The sequence below is a fragment of the Agelaius phoeniceus genome, chromosome 3 (genome assembly GCF_051311805.1).
Source record: "Agelaius phoeniceus isolate bAgePho1 chromosome 3, bAgePho1.hap1, whole genome shotgun sequence".
Classification (NCBI taxonomy): domain Eukaryota; kingdom Metazoa; phylum Chordata; class Aves; order Passeriformes; family Icteridae; genus Agelaius; species Agelaius phoeniceus.
This window is the reverse complement of record NC_135267.1, coordinates 103,748,508-103,765,135: the sequence shown is the minus strand read 5'-3', so window position 1 is coordinate 103,765,135 and position 16,628 is coordinate 103,748,508. Positions and strand designations below refer to the sequence as shown.

General features: G+C 41.8%; 1 protein-coding gene across 3 annotated transcripts in view; it reads right to left on the bottom strand.

Annotated features, from left to right (window-relative positions):
* ALK (ALK receptor tyrosine kinase) overlaps positions 1-16,628 on the bottom strand; it is a 307,302-nt gene that overhangs the window by 38,937 nt on the left and 251,737 nt on the right. For all 3 annotated transcript variants that reach the window (XR_013181530.1, XM_077176040.1, XM_077176041.1), the window contains exons 10-11: positions 10,442-10,536; positions 8,939-9,082 (exon numbers count right to left, since the gene is read on the bottom strand). Coding sequence is in view for 2 of the 3 variants with exons in the window: in XM_077176040.1 (XP_077032155.1) it covers positions 8,939-9,082; positions 10,442-10,536 (239 nt within the window). In the remaining variant the exon portion in view is untranslated. The remainder of the gene's footprint in view (positions 1-8,938; positions 9,083-10,441; positions 10,537-16,628) is intronic.

Genomic DNA, 16,628 nt, shown 5'->3' with positions numbered 1-16,628 from the left:
CTAAAGCAAAATGCTTCAGTAGCTCTGAACAGTTTGGCACCAGAAGTTACTTATGTTTACCCTTGCAAAACCCACCCCAAACCCAAAGGAAAATCTCACAGTAGCTGGAAGATGAGAGACTCATTCTGTCAGCTATCACAGTGATTTAACATTGCAATACCCCAGCGGGTTTAGCCACCTGCACTGAAACATATGTTTAGTAAAGCAGGCAGGTAAGTGGAACAATAAGAAGCCACTTGGATGTCTCCAGTGAAATATCAAACATGTTCCCAAAGGTAGATGTGGGTGACCTTCAAGGAGACAATAAGCCTAAAACATGAGAGAATCAAAATGGAAAACTGGAAGTGATAAAACCTAGGACAGGCCACAGCATGTGCAGACTGCTGCTGTGGTTAAGCTTTACATTTCTGATTTAGTCCCTTGAAATAATACAGGTTCCTTAGGTATCTGCCTATCTGACCTTTGCAAACTCCTCTCTAGATGATTCCACATGTAATACACATGCTGGACAGCTGGACCTGAAACTGGCTGCTCTTGGCTCCCACTGGGTTCCAGGGACTGGGGATCAGTGAACTACATCTTATTCCAAAATGCTTTGAAATGGCCCTCTGGTTCCCCAAAAGCCCTGGTTGAACAGAAGGAGAATGTCCTTCTGCTGTACACCTTACACCTTCAGACTCTGAACTGAAGCAACCAGAACAGCTTTTGTATTTTCTGCCTTTAGGGCAGACTAGAGGGGGCTCACTTGCAGTGCAGAGGCAGTATCAGAGTAAAGGCAGACATTGCTGGCAATTTGAGATTAGTCAATCTGAGTTTTCAGAGCTTGAGAGGATGGGGAAAGAAAAACCACAGATATGTTATACCAGGGAGTACAATGGAACCTGGAGATGACTGAGCACAGGAGGTGTTATCTTGGGTTTCTGAAGTGGTCCTGTTGTAATGGATACAGTGGTGCATACAAGATTGTCTGTAGAGCCTCCCAGATTCTGCAGGTGCTGCAGCCAGGACTAGCAAGAATATGTATTTGCTTTATTTAGGTAGACAAGAACAGGAAAACGTGTTTCAGAACTAGCAGAGCTGGGTAGTTATCTTTGCCCAAACCATTGCAGCAGGAAGTCTGGCCCAAGTGAAGTCCATGGAGAGACTGCACCTGATTTAAACCAGCAGGGATTTTAGTAAAATCTACAGCCGGGTGTTGCATGATCTCCTCATTTGTCATTGCTGCACTGATGTGCAAACAGCCCTACTCCTGTTTATAAATACTGAAAACCAGTCCAACATGGAACAGCTTTGTCACTGAATCAATGGGACATAATATGACACAGGAAGAAGTTTCCCCTCATTTCAAGATAATTAGGAAAGATGGATCTTAGTTACAATTCTGGATACAGACTTAAACTCCCACACTTCCCCCCTCCCCACCATTTCACAAAGCCAGCTCTCAGTGTGCAGATACAACAGCCCAAGAGCTGAAACCTCTAACCCAGCAGCAAAACAGAGCACTGCCTGCCTTAATAACCCACCACTACTTTCTTAAAAGTAAGATTTCACTCCATGCAAAGTATTGATTTTCTCTTGATTCTAGAAATGACTGCAGCATGTCTTATGAGCTTGGAGAGAGCATTTCTACAGGTTGCTGCATGCCACAGCAGTTTACAGTAATTCAGTTTGAAGCATTATTTTGATCTCCAAAGACTAAAGCAGCAGCACTGAATCGAAAATCCTTAAGTAGCTTGGTGAGGAGCATAGATTTTTTCCCTCTGTGAATAGCTGTGATCTGTTTCATAGTGCACAACACATCCCTCCTTCCTCCTGCAGTGTGTGGCAGGATAACACTGCCAGCACCTCACACACTGGGGGAAAAACAGCAGGACTTTCCAGGCTAAAGCTCCCCAAAAACTAGCAGATTGTGGAATTCTGCCCAACTTCACACAAGTTACATGTACCCAATGTTCAGAAACAGCTCAACATTCCTATGACAAAAAACAACAGGCAGTTTAATGTAGGGTCCCTGTATATTCTGCAATTGGTAGTTGCAACATGCTACCCAGGTTTAAAGAATGGAAATATCTGTTTGAGGTGGAGGGGGAAAAAATAGTGGAGATTCAGATTGGAGGACTACATTTCAGTGAATAATTTATACATCAGTTCAATTTAGATAGAATCCTCCCTTCTAAAAGAAACATGGCAGAGGAAAGATTAAGTTTCTGCATGTTCACCCACTCACCTGGCCTCCTGCTCCCTGGCAAGCCCCCCAACAACTGGCAAGGTCCCAGAAGCAACATTTTGCAAAAAAAATGTATTTTTGGCTCTATTAAAACAATTGAAAAAAAATTTCTTCCTTCATAACTTTTCTTTCTGTAATGAATTCACTGACTGATATATTTACACACACAGTTGCTCATCCTTTTGCACAGCAGAAATTCTAGGTTTCACACAGCTTGTCTAGATACATGAAATGCACAGCAATCAAGGTGCTGGATTTCAGCCACAGCAAGAGGGGAGTAATGTCCTGCTCTTGGAAAACAAAATGAACAAAACCCCACAAGACTTAAAATGACTGATTTGTTAGAAGCTCTGATACTACTTGCAGCCCTAGGCAATGCTGCTGCAGGCGCTGCTGCAAATAACAACCAGCAACACTGAAGAGAAAACCATGGGACAAAGCCTGAGGCACATTTGTACTTCTAACATGGAAAGCAATTTTATTGGCATGTGTACAGCTCACAAACTCCATGCCCCAAAACAGACAGAGGCATTCTGGCTATACCTCAAGGGTCTAAATGTATTAGCTGGCATTTGTCAAATCCAGCTGGTTTGAACCTAGTTTAAACCCACTGCCAACCAAAACTTTAGTGATTTGAGCAAATTTCCAACCAAGCACCATGGTACTTGGCTTATTTTGGAACCTAGAGTAACATGTAAGTGAAATGCATCAGTGCTTTAAAATAGTGTGTAGACAGTTTGTGTAACTTGCTGTGACAAGCTCTATTCAGACCAAAAGGCCAGTCCTACTTCCAACAGAGTAGAAATCCACATTCATGAGGGCTATAAATTCTCATGTTTCAGAAGCATAAGAACCCCAGTGGCTAAACTTTTGGATACTATTAATTCTTCCTCACAGAGTCCATTTTACCTCTTCGTCTCAGGCAGATGCCATCTAGCTTGATGCCACGACCAAGTGGAATGTTTGCTTCATCTATTGGTAAAAACTTCCATAAACTTCCCTTGCCTGCCAATATTTGGCCAATATGGGAAATCAGGGGCTTACAGGAAACTGCCCACCATAATCTTCACTAACATTTGGCTGCCACTGGCCCCATGGGTTGTGTGGAGAGCTGTAGATTTTACTCAGTGCATGAGCAATCTCAGTTATGCATTACCGATAATTCCAGTGGTCCACGCTGGAAGCCTGTAGGCAAAATACACTACAAGCATACATAAGAAACATGCTCAGTGAGGTAAAGATTTCAATTTTGCTATGGGTTCTGCCATTTAACAGTGTTCTGTGAGCAGTAATTGGAGATTATTACCTTTCCCAGGATTGAATTTGCCAGAGATTAATGGGGCAGGGGTTGAAAGATGATGGTAAATGGCAGAACTAGGTTGTGCTCACAATCACAGTCTCATACCTGTTAAGTGTGCCTACAAAATGCTATTAAGGGGCTATAAAATGATCATAGAAATTAGTGAGTCTTGCCAGCAATACAAGAACCAGTTACTGAGGTATGGCTAGACTAAGAGAGGTCGGCTTTTCCACCCTTTCTGGAGTTACTATTTCTATCTTTATTTTCTGAATGAGAGCAGCAGTGGAAGACTTGGATAGGTCTTTCAGTTCAATAGGAGGAGCATCTGCAGTGACGGCAAACATATGCGTGATTGATACTGAGTATTTCAAAGAAATACTAAGGTATTTCAAAGAAATACTCAAAAGCTTGATTCATACTTTAGACTTTTCTCAAGTGTTTATAAATAAGGAACAGTCTCAGGGCATTCTGGTAAGAAACTGTGGTCAGTGTAAGAGGGTAAGAGCAGTACTGATTCTGGACAGCAATGGCAACGCCTTGTTTCTTGCCACCTTCTGAAACCAGGCACTAACAAAGCAGCATGAAGAAAACAAATTTCTTTTCCCTTTTATGATTCACAAAGAGTCTTCCATAATGATACATGCCAGCAACCTTTTTGGAATTTCATATTGCTCATAATTACAAAGGATGGTAGAAATGCACATTAGGTAACAAAGACCAAGTTGGGTGGAGGTAGAAAAATTATTTAAAACATTTTCTGAGATTTACAGCAGTTTCTGTATAATTTAAACTGCCATTCTTAAGAGTGAGCAGCTTTGAAGTGTAGGTCTGAAACCTGTGAATTGCCCTGTTTATTTCAAGTGCATGATTAACTCTGGAGAGCAATTATGCCAATTCAACTTTGCTAGGTTGTATCTGGTTGCATGCTGATTTTCAGTATTGCACCGTTGCTATTTTCAATCCTACAGAGAAAGCAAGTGTAAACACTGCAATGAAGAAATTCATACCTACATATTGTGAGATCCCACTGTTGTGTCTGAACATCTCCATCACTGTTTAGAATGCTACATTTGTTGGGGGGAGGGCACTGGGCTGTTATTTACTGTGTTAATTGATGCATAATACAAAAATACAATTCTGCAGATACCTTTATTGCATTATACCAACAGTTCAGTTAGTATAATTGCATACAAAGAGCAACCAAATGTAATTTTCTTTTACTTAATACTTGCTCCGCTGTCCCTTTCAGCTCCTTCATCTGATTAAGTAATGTGACTGAGAGTTCTTCCGAGAAACAGCCATGGAAGTGCTCAAAACAGGACTCTCCCTGATGGAAAACACAAAATCTGTGCAACCACTAAATGCTGTGGGGAAGAGACTGCAGGAAAACAGTATCCCAGTTTGGGTAAGAAAATTATTTGATGGCAGTTTCCATGCATGAAATCAGGGCTGCACAATGGCTGGTGGATGTGCAGAGCAGAAGGGACAAAACAATGCAAGATTTGAGGGGGGGAAAAGGTTAATGTTTTTGCACATTGCACAACATGCCATTTTTGTACTGTGTGCCCTGACATGAATAAGTTGTCAGTGGGACAGAAGAGAAGCTGAAACATCAAAAGAGAGGCTATCCTCATGGTATTTAAAGCCTATTCAGAAGCACTAGAAATCTTTAATTAAAGCTTGATTGCTCTGTGTCTTGTTATCTCCTTTTGCCTACTGAGAATCCTATTTTGTCTCCTTCAGCTTCTGTGATAGTAATTTGTTTACCTCGAGTTCCTCATTATTGCTCACTGTATCTTTAGATGCCTGAATTTCCCATATTCTAGCCTTGTGTATAAAAGGAAATTGCATTGGTTTGATATAAATTGACTTTTTAATTGGTAGTTGAATGATAGTATGGTTTGAGAAGCTTTCAGTTTTACTTAAACTAATACCTAACCAATTTAAAAGCAAAGCCAAAGTAAGCCCGGATTTACAACAGAATAAACAGCACTCAGCCTTTTGTACAATTTAACCATCTCAATGAAAAATCCTGGTTCCATTAAAGCTGATTCAGTCTTCTGGCATATGCAGACCTTGTTACAACTGTTTTTTCAGGCTGCTTCTAGAATCAAGTTTCACCTGCAACCTTTCAGCAAGAAGCTGGTATTCCAGCAAATAACACATTATTAGTTAACAGAAAAGGAAAGCATTTGCACTGCCCTGTGAACATCTATCCAATGGCCACCTTGCACTGCAAGTAGCTGTTCGATCTGAAAACCACAGGAATGTTTCTGTGCTGGTCCTGGTCATCAAGGAACTTGAGAGAGCAACAACACCACATTACTGTAGACATTTCAGGTCTTATTCTACCTGGAGTGTTCATGATCCCAGTGTGACACACTGCAGTGGGTAACACATTTCTGGAAGCTTTAAGGTGTTTGACAGCGTGGCTGTATGGTGTGTTTTGAGTCTCCAGTGTGCATGACCTGGAGGTCCTCTGAGCCATGACCAACAGTGGCAAGGCTGAAGAAGCAAGTCTGAGGGTGCAGGGCCTGAGAACAGAGAGGACAGGGGGCCTGGTGGTGCCAGCCATCAATTCTGCTGGAAATGCATTTCCAAGCACAGGCAAAAGCAGCAGGTATGTATATAAGAGGCTGTGCTCAGATACAAAGGAACAAGTGGAGGGTCCCTGCCCTTGAAAACAAGTGAGCTTGTTTGGATTTAATGTTGTGTAAATAAAGTGCTACCTGTCTTTCAGGCTGTAGCTCCTGCTGCGAAGGCTGAACTGGCCTGGAGACTTAGGGAGGGCATTTTATTATCCTGTAGTCTCATCAGCTTTAGGAGCACAGTTCTTTGTTTTAGTAAGATTTCTTAAGAAGGCAGTATTATAGTATGTGATCCATCACACAAGTCAAAGATCCTATTAACTGTAATTACTTTTAGCTGAGCTCATACTGGTCAGTGCAGTCTTTGGGACTTCAGGGTGGTGCTGATGCTGTTGGTTCACTCACACTACAGTAAATATGTGCCCATCAAAGGAAAGGCCTTCTCAGAATCAGCCTGAGGTTTCTTAAATGCATTACGGGATGCAGAAAGAAACAAGATTGAAGCTGGGTAAAATACATAGCCCAGGGACCAAACCAGCATCTGCAGTGTTTCCTGAGAGCAAGCAGGGGCTCAGCAACACAAAGGGAAAAGGGAATTTGGTGCTGCAGAGACCCTCAGAAATGCAATGACTTTCACTGCAAGAGGCTGCCACTCAGCTTCTCTGTTTCTGCCCTGTCTACTCTGAGGGCACAAGGGGAGAAAATTGCTGCAGGAGTAATTTCAAACCCCAAGGGCTAGAGACAATTTTAGACAGAATATGAACAAGACCAAGGATAAAGCCCAGAAAATAGGCAAGCTGTTTTAGATTGAAATTGCCTTGAATTTTCACCCCAAGGTCATCACAAATTATTTTAATTGCTCAAAGAACCTCAGTGACCTTCTCTTCTACCCTCATGCAATCTGATTCCCTTTATTTCTACCATCCAAGCCTTTCTTTAAATTGAATTCCTCAGACAGGACAGGGAGCAGAAGAGCTAGATGATGTCAAGTCTAGTGACAAGTAGGAAATAAAATTCTCACAAAAATTTACAGCCACAGGATTTCTAGCCCACACACACTTTACATTAACTTTGCATTTAAAATCGAATGCTTTTTTTTTTCTGTTGCTAAAACAGAAGGTACCCTGGAAGGCAATGTATAGCTGCCTCAGGAAACTACATCACCACCCACAGGAAGTCAGCCAGAAATCCATAATCTACCCCTGCCTACAGATCCTACCATGAGATCACTGACCCAAGGGCAATACTGAGAGCACTTAAAAGACAACTCCACTGTTTCCAGGGCAGGAAACAGAGATACAGATATTGAAGGGAGAACTTCAAAAGATCTTCAAAGAGAACATATAAAGATACTTTTGTAAATTATACCTTTGTGACAGCCCAGGCTTACACACAGCATCTGTAAGAGAGCTAAACACAACCTTTATGGCTGAAGTGCAGCTTCACCCAGCTCAGCACCCTCTCCTATGGGCTCTTTGCCTCTGTCTCACTCCCTCGGGGCTCCTGGAAGCGCTTCTGCACCTTTCTTGCTGTTTGATGCTCAGCACATAAAATATCAGTAAACTCCATGTGATGGGGACTCAGCTGACCCTGCAGGCTGTCCCTCAGCCTCTGCTGCCAGAGCTCAGGCAGCAGCAGCTGCCCTGCTGTGGCAGCACGGGGTGGGCTCATGGATGCAGCTTTTCAGGGAGGCTTTCAGGGCTCTGTGGGGCTTTTGGCCACACTGACCAGACTGTTGTTAGCATCAGAGCTAACACCATTAGTCCACACACCTCAACAGAACACTGCAGGTAGCAAAGTGAAATACAGACTAGAAAAGAACAGATGCAAAAAACTCTTCTTAGCAGAAGAGTGGGAGAGAAGGAGGCAGCAGGAACAAATCCTTAGGCTTAATGACAGGGCAAAGGAGGCATTTATCAACCCTGCTCTCTAACTTAAGAGGGGAGGTATTTCAAATTGGCAGGTAGCTGCCCTAAGTGAGGAGAAACAGCTGCACACGGTGCTGGGGGTTGCAGTTCTTACAAGCCCTTCTGTCTCCTGCAGCCAGCCCTCACTTCCATGGCCAGCCCTGCTGCCCCACGCAGGCTGGAGGTTGTGGCTGCTTGAACCTGTTAGGAAGAGAGGCTGGCAAGGAGGAGGGAAGGAAGCCAATTCAAATGGAAATGTACCTTTGGGGCCCAAAACAGATATTGTGGATATGTGGGAAAGCCTGGGAAAGGAGAGAGGGAAACATTTGGGAGACAGTGATGGGAGCACAGTTAGGTTGGAAAGGCTGATTAGGTGGGAAGGGCTAATTACAGTTAGGTTGGAAAGAGGAGCTGAAGGGTAAGGGAGAATAAAGTAACACGAACATACAAGACTGACATTTCCAACTAAGTCCAGTACTGTACTGTTTCAAATGGACAATGAGTATCTACTGAAAAAGTGAGGCTATGTTAGTTCAAATCAAGTCTGTATCAACCAGAGTTGGGTGTTCAGGTTAATAAATGCTAAACTCAGTCAATTTGGACACTTCACTTTGATTCTGCCCATTTTTAGATGACCATGACACCAAACACACTTATCTTACAGTTTAAACCCATTTTTTACTTCAAGGGGCCCTCTCTGGTTCTTTGACCAGCTGGCAGCCTGTTACAGTTAAAACCAAATTACAGTTAGCAGCTAAAGGTAATCTCTTTCTAGAGCATGTTTGTTTTGTTTGTAAGAGACTTGGGAAAAGCTCTAATCAAAGGCTTTGGGGAAAAAATGCATTTAGCCACATTTAAATGAAATCTGTGCTAGTTGGAAATCTCTCCTGTCTGATGATGCTTCTCAGACAGTTACCTGCTGGATCAGAAAAGGGGGCACTGCTGAGCTGGAGATTTCCCAGGAGCTTTTGTTCCCATCCAAACTTCTTCTGGCCACCTCTACTGGTGAGCAAATTGTTTGACTCTGGAGTGGTACCTCGAGGTGTCTTCTCTCCACTGACTAGAAAACAAGAAATCACAGATTGGTTTATGGCTGAGGGGGACTGAGTCACTATGTTACTCAAAATTGAAGCTAAAATAAGGGCTGGAGACTTCTGTGCTGAGAATAAGAGCCTGCAGTCACAGGATTTAACATTATTAAAAGAATGAGCAGATTTACTTTCCATTGTTGTTATGGAACGGAGACAAAAGGAAAATAAACAGGAATGAGTGGTAGGCAAAACATTAAGTGAAAGAAGACACAAAGTAGAAATACAGAAGAAAATCTTTAGCAACTGTTATAAAAATTTTTTTAGCCAGTAAAAGCAGGAGGAATTTTCTTTAATTCTATCCTAATTTTAAGATCTCTTTGAATACTGTAACTTGAGGTATATTGCACTTGTGCACAGAACCCAAGAGGTATTACAGCATAAATGGAGAGACTCATGCCCCAGGCAATGCAAATTAACATAACACAAAGCAGATGAAACATTCTGACTGCAGAAGTGGTTTAGAGGTTTTCAGTCCAAACAGGGCTACAGAGGTTGCAGCTCCAAGCGTAGGAGAAGAAAGGATGTGCTCAAGTTCTGTTGCTCAGCCCAAGGCAGAAGTTTAATTTGTTCAGAGCAGCAATTCTCCAGCCCTCATGTAAGTTGTTGGTCTGAGGTACAGAGTGACAGATCATTGAACACATTTACAAATTAAGCAATTCACTATGCATGAGATTATGAAAGATGAGTCAGACACAAATGTTTAATAAAAATCTACATGTGCCATCAGAGGTACAGACTGGGCATATTCTAGAGGCCAGTCAATCACAAAGCCAGGATCAGAATCCAAATTTTTCCCCAGAGCAGTAGAGTGTGAAGATCCTAGTTTCTGATTCACACTTAAATGCATGTCAGTCCAAATAAAATAACCTTGTTCTAATTTAACTGGAGTATTGTGCCCAGTGTTATTGCAAAGTTAGTGTCAATCACAGGATGCTTGTCTTTTCCCAGCCAGTGTCCAACTGTCATTCATTTTGATAACTGACACACAGCAAACCAGGTCATGTGGAAATCTATAATCACACACTGGCTTCTGCATCAGCCTGGCTGGACAGGTGATGGTTCTGCCTCAGCTGGAAGCTGATCTCCCACACCCTGTGTCTCACTGCCCACTCATGCCAAACTGGGAACTTGCTCCCTGCCTGGCTCCACCAGTGAGGGGTGCACCTGACCGGGGTTCCTCTGCCTAAGCACAGTGATTTCTGACACAGACCTTTGCCTTTCAAGAGTCTTTGGAAGATAATGACACCCAGCCCGTTCCCCACAGTTCCCAAATTTCAATTACATGGCAAATAAAAGACAAGTCACTTGCAGATAAAAGGGAAACTTACTTGTTAAATAACAGTCCAGACTAAGGGAGACATTGTCAAAAGCAATAATGGCATCAGAGCCTTCTTCCCATGAAGCGGTGATCTGAAACCAAAACCTGCACAAATTGGAAAAAATGGGATTAAATTCTGCTAAAGAACATGAAATTCAGAGCTCTTCACAATTAAAGCAGCTTTTAAATGGCGGAGAAAAACTTTTCACGTATAAAAATATTAAATTGATAGAGAAAGTATCCTCACTCCTAGCAAGGAAAGATGATCTGAGGAGGGGAGCTATTCAGTAATATAGGTGGAGAGAATAACAGCATATTGCCCCTCTTCCCTCCAGACAAACAGCCTGCAGAAGCAGAAGTGTGTGTATGCATGTGGTCAGAAAACAAAGTCCCCTGGATTCTGGTACAAATAAAAGCTCAACCAACTGACCAGACCCCTAAGAGGTTTTAATCTCACAAGTGATTTACACTCTAAAGTGCTAAGAAAAATAAGTAGGCAGGGCTCTTGAAGTAATTTGGAGCTCCTAAAAGGAACTGGCAATCAAAGGCTGGACCAATTTTAGAAAGTATTTGGTGTTGATGCGCTCTGTAGGAAGCAAAGGGTGTCTAACAGCCCTGGCAGTCACAAAAGAGAGGAACTGACACTGGGTAGTCCACAGGAAGAGCAGAACTCATTATCTCCTTAGAGAAGCTGAGGAGGTTCGCCTTAAATCACTTCCTGATTTAAGGAAAGCTGGCTTCTGCTGGGAAGTTATGCCACTCTTACATTACCAGAAGAAAAATCACTGTAAATTCGTTCTCAGTGATATTACAAGTCAACAGGATGAGCAAAAATTACCCACAACCAAATACTTCAAATCTGACAGTACACTGACCACACATTAATTGTGTGTACTCATGGATTTAGGTTTTCTCTTAGCTTAGCAAGTTCATGTTCTCTCGATGCATATCTGCCACATAAAACCGTAATACTCTGCTTAGGAAAGAGAAAAATTTCTGAAAGCAGCCAACCATAGCTGAGCAGTCAGATACAATGCTCAGAGGTTGCATCAAGAATATAAAAACATGAAATGATCACAGGATATAGAACAAGCTGCAAGTGAATATGAAATATTATTTAAACCTCATTCTCTGTTGTATCTTGATGTTTTACACCAGCAGAAGTTAAACCATTCGTGGGTCTCTTTAATGTAGATCTATTGCTGGTGCTTGCTGCTCTATATTTTAGAGATAAATGTTCAGTCAGAATGTGAATTCTTGCAGGTGCTTCAGTTCAGACAAGAAAATGATGACAGAACAAGGTATTTTTGAGGAGCACCCCTATTTATTTCAAAAGGCTTTAGAAATCCTGTCTCTTCCTTGCAGCAAGAATCTAAACACTGGCAGAATTTTTTTTTCTTCTCACAGACTCTAGTCCTTTCTGCATGGCACTGGGTCTAAAATATTTTCTCTCAGCTTTGTGTATGTTATTAGCATTCCTACATTAGTCTTGGTGATTCCTACTGTTTTAAAATATACCTCTCCTTTACCAGCAAGCCAACCTCAAAACCAAAATTCCAGTGAAGCTGCCCTGGTCATGTGCATATTTACTGTGGGACAGCATATTCCTGTGTTTTGAATGTGGATTTTGACTGAGACTCCTGTCAGCAAATGTAACCAACTTCCACGTTGTTCTCCAACACAGAGCAGCTTTCCAGAGGGGACAGTGAGGTTTGGCAAAAGCTAAACCAGACCCCAGGGATATTTGTGAGGATATTTTGAGGATATGTAGATTGGAGTGTCATCATCTTCTGCAACTGGTGTTCTTGCTAAGCTACAGCTGGGCACAGAGTCAGAAAAGCTGACACAACCAAAGCAAAAAACTCAAACCAGGAAAAATTCCTGTCAGCCTCCAAAAGGTACAAAGGGTTTGGAACAGACCACAGAAAATATTTCTATAGTTATGATGTTTCTCCTTCTTCATTTCTGGTAAAGAAAAGCAACGATGTTCCAACACTAAAATTTCTCACTCCTTGGAGATATGCCTTGCACATATGGAGAGACTTCACTAAAACTGACTTTTTGTGTTCTAAAAGACATGAGCAGCTGCCATGAAAGAGCAGGGGACACAAATAATAGTGGATATAGTGAAGGAAGAGTATCCCTAGCATCAAAGGCAGCTCCAAATTGCAAGACACAATTTTCCTTGCTAAATGATCCATCTTTTTTAGCTCAAAAGGTGGGAGCTCCATCCATACAAGTCTGAATATCACAGAAGCATATTTTTAGCCTTCCAAAATCCATAAAAAGTGCAACTGCAGTCTGATGCTGCCAGCAGTCTCACAGTTCTTAGTTGGGATACCTGAAACCCCTTGTGGGTATGTCTAGGAGGAGAACAGAAGGGAACATAAAATCCTTGGATATTAAATTGGCTTCTGATGGAATTGGCTGCCCTCCCCCTGCCTCCCTCCCTCATTTGCTTTACAGCTGATATCCTACAACACTTCAAATGAAATTACAGGCTCTAGCATAAACATAAGCTGTTCAGTTTTAGACATGCCATACAAGACTTAAACAAAAGCTGTTGGACACACACAGTGGCCTCTGAATCTCCTTTTTCCTGCAAGTCACAGCGCCAGCAGCAGAGATGATTGAACTGTTGGTGAAACAGGTCCTAAAGCACCACAGGTCACATTCTGGTGTGCTATGGAGAACCAGCACCTACCTCAGGCTGTAAAATACAGCAGAAGCTTCTCCTTCCTTGTTGTGTGCTGCTGAAATGCCCAGGAAGAGGTAGGGTGGAACCTGGCTCAGCTGCACATCTTTCAGACAGCTGTGAGTGAAAATCAGTGTCCTGCACACAGTGACCATTGGTGCTGCATTGAGGAGGCCAAGTCTGGTGCATTTGAGCCTCAGCCAATTTCCTCAGGGTGCACAATAAATGCCAGTTGCAGACAAGGACACTGATGTGAATTTATGATTGTAAGGTGTTAAACCGATGCTGTAAAATTAATTACAAAGACAAATAAGCAATTGCTCTCTGTCAGCTTTTCCCTCCAGTACTGCAGACTTTAGCTCGGGGAGCATAAGAGACAGATACCTCTGCAAAGACTACAGTGCACCTTCTTTCTGCCTCCAGGCAATGGAGCACTTCTAAAAATATCTTCAGGCAATTTCCTAAGGTTCATGCCCCAAGGTGTTATGCACTGATGCACTTTTCATGTCGTGCCTCTTCAGTCAATAAAGGGTTGTTCTTTTGAGAATTATCAAATGTTCAGTTTCTAAGACCTTGAAGGCATGACACAAATCAGTATTTCTGTTGTTGAAGGGAGTGCCATGTCACATGCCCATGTCAGTATGCAATAGGTTGCTTTTTACTTTTATATACAGTTCATTCAAGTTAAGAATCAGCCTTGCTGATTTCACCTGCAGGAACACCGGGACCAGAACTCTTGAGAAATTTCCACAAGTTCATCAGGGATGAAGAAAAATGACAGAAATTCCTCCAAAATACAAAAATTCTGTGAATGCTAAACACTATTAGGACCATCAGTGCTGCTTGGGTTGCCTATTAATCTTATTTTTTGCTAACACGAAAGCAATTTCAGTACAAACCTTCTCTTGAGACCAGCATTTCTGCAACAAATAGTTCATCATTTTATCTTCCCTTGTTTAATGCCACTATTAATTTAGAAATACGATGTCTTTCAAATTCCATTGAAAAAAGATCATCAGTTAACCAACATTTCAATCATTAGCTTTGGTGGCTTTAGCTTAATGGGCTAATTAAGGGAAATTTAATCAAAACTCAAGATGGAAATGTCACACATCAGTGAGATGGAAAAAACCCCACAGACAACCTCATTCCCTTGCTCCCTCTTTTTTTTTTTCTCCCTTTCGTTTGATCCCTGAAATCAGTGCAATAACTCCCTGTGACTTTGGTGGGAGCTGACACTGAAGCAGCAGCAGCAGCAGATGTTACTGCAGTGACTCAGAACAGCACTGGAGGTGACAACCACCACAAACTGGGGTTTGTGCACAGATCAAAGAGGGGCAATGCTGACTGCACACCCTGCATCTCCACTGGCCTCAGCACAGCACAGACACAGCCCCTGCAAACACAGATGCTGCAGTGAATGGCCAGGAAAGAATATTCCTGAAGGCAATTATACAGGAGCAGCCAAATTACTGCTGGCAACTTTGTCGTGACTTTGTGGCTTAATAAATCCCTGCAACTTCTTCATGTGGAAGCCAGATCCTCATCAGATAATTCTGTGCTTGTAAGCTAGATTTCTTCACAGGAATGAAAGCATGGCAGCTATGAAACACTTCAATGACTTGGATATTAGAAAAATTACGACTTGAGGACTGGTGGAAATGACTTCTTAACTGTCTCCTTTTGCCCTACTCAACCTGGAGCACAGCTAGAAAGGGATTCCTTAGATGTATGACAATTGGGCAGTACAAGTTCCACCCTGCAGGGCTGAGTGTTAGCTGAGCTGTGAAAGCAAAAACATACAAAGGCCTTTTTAAAAGAAATTCTGTTTGAGGCAAATAGGAAAGGCTGTACCAGGGGGACACCCTGCCCCTCCTCCTTTCAGTCTCCTCTCTGGGGAACATCAGCTCCTCTGTTTGAAGGATACAAATTTCACATACATTCAAAAACCACTCAAGGGTGACCACTGCTCAAATATTTCAGTCACAGATAAGAAATGACACAAAATGACATTTTTTTGGTTTGTTTCTTTGGTCCCATGTGTGAAATATCAATCCAGATGAACAGTTCTATGAAAGTGTAATTTAACTCAGTTAAATCTGACCAAAACAGGACAACATCAAAGCTTCTGGTCTCCCACTCCTCAAGTTTTTTGAATCTTGGGTTTTATTTCAGTGTGGTCAATATTTGAGCTTTGTAACATCCCCCTGGGTTTTCTTTCAGCTCGTTCTTTTTGATTACTGTTATTTTTTTTCTTTATTCTAACAGAAGACTGGTTCTCCCCAAAATATTTGGGGCTTATTAGAGAGGGAAATTCAGAAATGAAAGTGTGAAGATGTATTTATAGCTATGTTGGTATAGCCTCCATGAGGACAAAACTCTTTTGCACACATCATCTATCCCTATATCTTCGCTGCACAGAAATGTTAGGTTTTGCATGTATTTTATCTTCTTCTGATGAAAGGGAAATAAAAAAACCCCATTGAAGACCTCTGCAAGGTGATTTTCTGCAAATTCTACAGCTCCCTCCCTTCAGTAACTACTCTGAATTTCACCTAAATATTGTCCCTGGCTCATACAGACAGTTCAGATTTTCATTACCCAGATTCAGGCAGCTGCCTTCATGCCATTATTTTAGAAAGCCTCATAATCATTATTTTTTTTTCTTTTGATCATAAAAGACAGGGATTATTAACCAAGATTGAACATTAATCTCCTCTGTACTCAATCCCCCATACAGTGACACGAACACAGCGTGTCTGTACGTACAAATCTCATTTCATAACTGGTAATGTTTTGCCTCTGATGGAGATGATTTCTCTCCCTACCTAGCTAAAATAATTACAGCTGAACCTGCTTGAGACCGAGGTATTCACAGAATGGAGAAATTTCAGGTCACTAACCCTTATTACATTCGGGTTCCCATTAACTTCTCTGTTACAAATGATGCATTGTTAGCTCACTTCACAAAGGAATACTCACTATTTGGGATAAAAGATACATTTAGAGGAAATAAGATTATTTGGAGAAATATAAGCATGTTAACCAAACTCAGTTACAGTGACAGAATTGCCGTGCAGGAAGTTACTTAATAGCTAGTAATAAAGATTGAGATTTAAAGGTGTTACTAAAGACAACCATGCGTGCACAAAATCTGTCACAGGTACTCTGCACACACTGTCACAAAAACCACTTTTTCAGATGCACAGAACAACATTTTCAGAATAACTCTTTCAGAAGGAGGACAGTCACAGGCAGACATAATTAATGCTAGAGAGCAGAAGAGCAGTGATCTGATCTCACTGCTTTTAACAAAGTAATGTGTGGCCACCTCAGGGCAACACAGCCTGGGCTTGTAGGGTGGATGTAAGACAGACTGAAGAGATCTGGGTGCAGATGTGTCCAATTAATATATATCCATAGAATATTCTGTGAATTGATATATATGTAGTAATGTGTAAGCAGACACATGATTAGCTTGTGTGGAGGATCCCTATTTCTT